This window comes from Phyllostomus hastatus, unplaced genomic scaffold (genome assembly GCF_019186645.2).
Source record: "Phyllostomus hastatus isolate PE091 unplaced genomic scaffold, TTU_PhHast_1.1 phas_scaffold_142, whole genome shotgun sequence".
In the NCBI taxonomy this organism is placed as follows: domain Eukaryota; kingdom Metazoa; phylum Chordata; class Mammalia; order Chiroptera; family Phyllostomidae; genus Phyllostomus; species Phyllostomus hastatus.
The window spans coordinates 1,157,576-1,161,527 of NW_025334010.1; the positions used below are offsets into that span (position 1 = coordinate 1,157,576).

Below are 3,952 nucleotides of genomic sequence, written 5' to 3' on the forward strand. Positions count from 1 at the left end.
GCAGGTCTCAGAAGCAATTGTGCTGACTGAGGAAGTGTCCACTGTTAGGGAGCCAGTAAACATGTTAATGTGTTAGGAACTGTGGTGGAAGTTTGGAAACAAACTTAAGATTTACTGAACACTGTAATAGAACACTGGCATTTGATTTTTCAGGGTGAAAAAATTCCTTCTGTGTCATTTTCCATGCACAGTATTCACTTAGTACCTGATGAATAGGATAGAAGTGTCACTGAAGTTGTTTTCTGAGGGAAGAAATGATGACACACAGAGGTCTACCATGTTAAACACATTCCTCAGGCACTCATGGTTGAACAGCTCTCTCCCTTATCCTTTCCCAGCAAAATAGGGGGCAACCAGACTTCTGTCACAGAGTTCCTCCTGGTGGGATTCCCACTGAGCCCAAGGATGCAGCTGCTCCTGTTTGGGCTCTTCTCCCTGTTGTTCGCCTGCACCCTGCTGGGCAACGGGGTCATCCTGGGGCTCATCTCACTGGACTCCAAACTGCACACCCCCATGTACTTCTTCCTCTCCTACCTGGCCACTGTCGACATAGCCTATGCCTGCAACACAGTGCCCCAGATGCTGGTCAACCTCCTGAGCCCAGCCCAGCCCATCTCCTTTGCTGGCTGCCTGACACAGACCTTTCTCTCCTTGACTTTTGGTTACACTGAATGTCTTCTCCTGATGGTTATGTCCTATGATCGGTATGTGGCCGTCTGCCTGCCCCTTCGGTATTCTACCCTCATGAGCTGGAGAGTCTGCATCACCCTGGCAGTGGCCTCCTGGGCTTCAGGATTCCTCATGACCCTAGTAGATATGTTGTTACTCCTACTGTTGCCTTTCTGTGGTCCCCAGAAAGTGAACCACTTTTTCTGTGAAATTGTAGCTGTTCTCAAACTGGCCTGTGCAGATACGCACTTTAACCAGGTTGTGATTGTGAGTGCGGGAGTGTTGGTGCTGGTCGGATCAGTGTCAGCAATTGTGGTCTCCTATGGTCACATTCTACATGCAGTCCTGCAGATCCAGTCAGCAGAGGGGCGCCGGAAAGCTTTCTCCACCTGCTCCTCCCACCTCGGTGTGGTGGGACTCTTTTATGGCACAGCCATGATCATGTATGTTGGACCCCAACATGGGGACCCCCAGGAGCAGAAGAAATACCTCCTCCTGTTTCACAGCCTTTTCAATCCCATGCTGAATCCCCTGATCTACAGTCTGAGGAACAGAGAAGTCAAGGCTGCTCTGAGAAGGAGGCTGGGAAAGGGGAGACCTTCATGAGAGCCTCACAGATAGAAAGTAACTGAGCTGACAGGGACCTGAGAAGTCACCTCAGCTGTGACTTACACAGGATACATAGAGATATTCTAGTTCCAGGGCATCCTTTACGTGTTCTTGAACTTCTCCTATTACTGCCTCCAGAGAAAGCCCATTCTGGTTCCTGCCCCCGAGGATGCTGCACAAGGAAATGAGCCCCTCTTCCAGCTCTCTGCTTGGTGCATGCACTTGTAATATTGTCATGCAGGATATTCTGAATAAGATGAAATAAATTTATATATTCCACTATCAGGATTTGTAGATAAAATTTTATTAAATAAACCAAGGTATTTGCAGACTATTTAAAATGTAGGACTTGAGACTGATTACATAATAATTGAAATATTTTAAATTTAACAACTGTCATCTTCAAAAATTGGTCTACATTTAAAATATTTGGTTGTTTTCCTGCATATGTCTATGGCAGTGATGCTTTCTGAGGCATCAAGAACATAAATTAGGAAGAACATGAGCCAGGACTTCAAGGGAAAGAGGATTAAGAGTAAAACTCTGATGGAACTAACAAGGAAAAGAGAACTCGCAAGGATGTCAGACTGAAACACACAGACCCATTGGAAATTTCTCTGCTGTTGTGTTTCTATGCTTTTGTAGTGTAGGTGGAGATTTGGGATGCTGGAGATGACAGGAAGAAGGCAGAATGGAAGTAGCTGAGAGTCCTTGGCAGAATTTACATTTTGTCTCATTGGTTCAGTCACTTGTCTCCTTTGGGAAATAACCAAAACTTAGAACATTCTCACAAATAAGGGCAGACTGTGTAATTGCTGTGATGAGTGTTTGAACAATGATACAAGACTATAAATTATCAGTAATACTGTGTTTTTTCAAGTAAGAGATATGAGATGAGTTAAATAACCATATTAGTCAAACATCATGCCCTGGCTGGCATAGCTCAGTGGATTGAGTGCAGGCTACAAACCAAAGCATGGCAGGTTTGATTCCCAGTCCAGGCACATGCTTGGGTTGCAGGCCACGGCCCCCAGCAACCGCACATTGATGTTTCTCTCTCTCTTTCTTTCTCCCTTTCTTCCCTCTCTAAAAATAAATAAATAAAATCTTTTCAAAAATAACCATATTAGTCAAAAATCAAATCCAACAAAATTATGAAGTGATAGAACACAGTTTAAGAGGTAGTGGGAAATGATGTATAAAGAGATTTTTTCAAAACTTTCCTCAAATAATATATTAAATTCAACCTGAACATTTAATATGGGACAAAGGAAAATATTTAGTTTTAAAATAATGTTTGTGTGTGTGTGTGTGTGAAGAGTTTTTAAAGAGGAAAAATAAGGATTTCTTTCTTACACTGCATTTGTTTTGTAAGAAAGTCTGCTTTGTAGATAGACATTACTACCTAAAAATAAATAAAGAGGTTAAAAGCAATGATTTTGAACTTAAGAAAAGCTGGGATTTTTACCAAGTTCTGCTAGTTGCTAGATGTCCAAACTGAAGCATTATACTTAAATTGATTGGGATTTACATTTACTATATATAAAATAAATTCATTTAAGGTGTCTGCCTTAAGGGTTAAGCCTCAGAGTAATAGGTCTTGATGCATTCATGAAACATGGTGAATGTAGAGATCTTTCTTTAGACAAAGCCTGAGTGTTGCCACTTGTATGTAGGTGTGGATCAGAAACTCCATGTTGGCCGTGAGAAGCAGACACAGAGTGACTGAGGGAGTCTGCTGCAAGCTGGTCAGTATTTTTTAATAGAACGTGCTTTAGTATTTAGATGTGAAATTGAAATGACTCCATATGAACTTTGTTGATTGATTTCAGCACAATTTACCAAAGCCAAGTGCTAGAAGCAACCTAAGTGCCCATGTGTAAATGAATAGATCACAAAACTATGGTACATTTACACAATGGAATTTGATGCAGCAGAAAGAAAGAAGGAGCTCCTACCCCCTGTGACAGCATGGATGGAACTAGAGAGCCTTATGCTAAATGAAATAAACCAGGTGCTAAAAGACAAATACTGTATGATCTCACCTTAAACTGGAACCAAATCAACATATGAACAAGCAAGCAAAATACAACCAAAGACATTGAAATTGAGAGCAGGCTGACAATGACCAGAGGGAAGAGGGGAGGGGATAATGGGGGGAAAGGGTGGAGGGTTTACAGGAACAATTGTAAAGGACACATGGAAAACAACAAGGGTAGGTGGAAACATGGGAAAGAGGTGGGGAGGGCTGGGGTGGTGGGAGGGAGTTGGGGGAAAAGGCAGAAAACTGTACTTGAACAATAAAAAAGTGTTTTTTAAAAAGAAATGTTTAGAGGAATTCATGTTCATTTTCCAAATCAGCTGCAAAAACAGTTGTCTAGTCATGAGGAGGGGATCACTCAAAGCTGTGAGTATGGTGATTCGGGGGCCACAGTAGATGCTGTCATGCAGGTTAGGTCATTCACTTATTGCTGCACTGTGCATGTTGGCCCATGTTAGTGTAAGCAGGTGTAATGGAAGTAGCTGAGAGTCCTTGGCAGAATTTACATTTTGTCTCATTGGTTCAGTCACTTGTCTCCTTTGGGAAATGACCAAAACTTAGAACATTCTCACAAATAAGGGCAGACTGTGTAATTGCTGTGATGAGTGTTTGACCAATGATACAAGACTATAA

General features: G+C 42.1%; 1 protein-coding gene across 1 annotated transcript; it reads left to right on the plus strand.

Annotated features, from left to right (window-relative positions):
* Positions 1-303: 303 nt before the first annotated feature.
* LOC123830959 (olfactory receptor 13-like) lies at positions 304-1,275 on the plus strand. Its single transcript, XM_045857579.1, has one exon. It carries the CDS (start codon positions 304-306, stop codon positions 1,273-1,275), a length of 972 nt encoding a protein of 323 aa, XP_045713535.1.
* Positions 1,276-3,952: the final 2,677 nt, after the last annotated feature.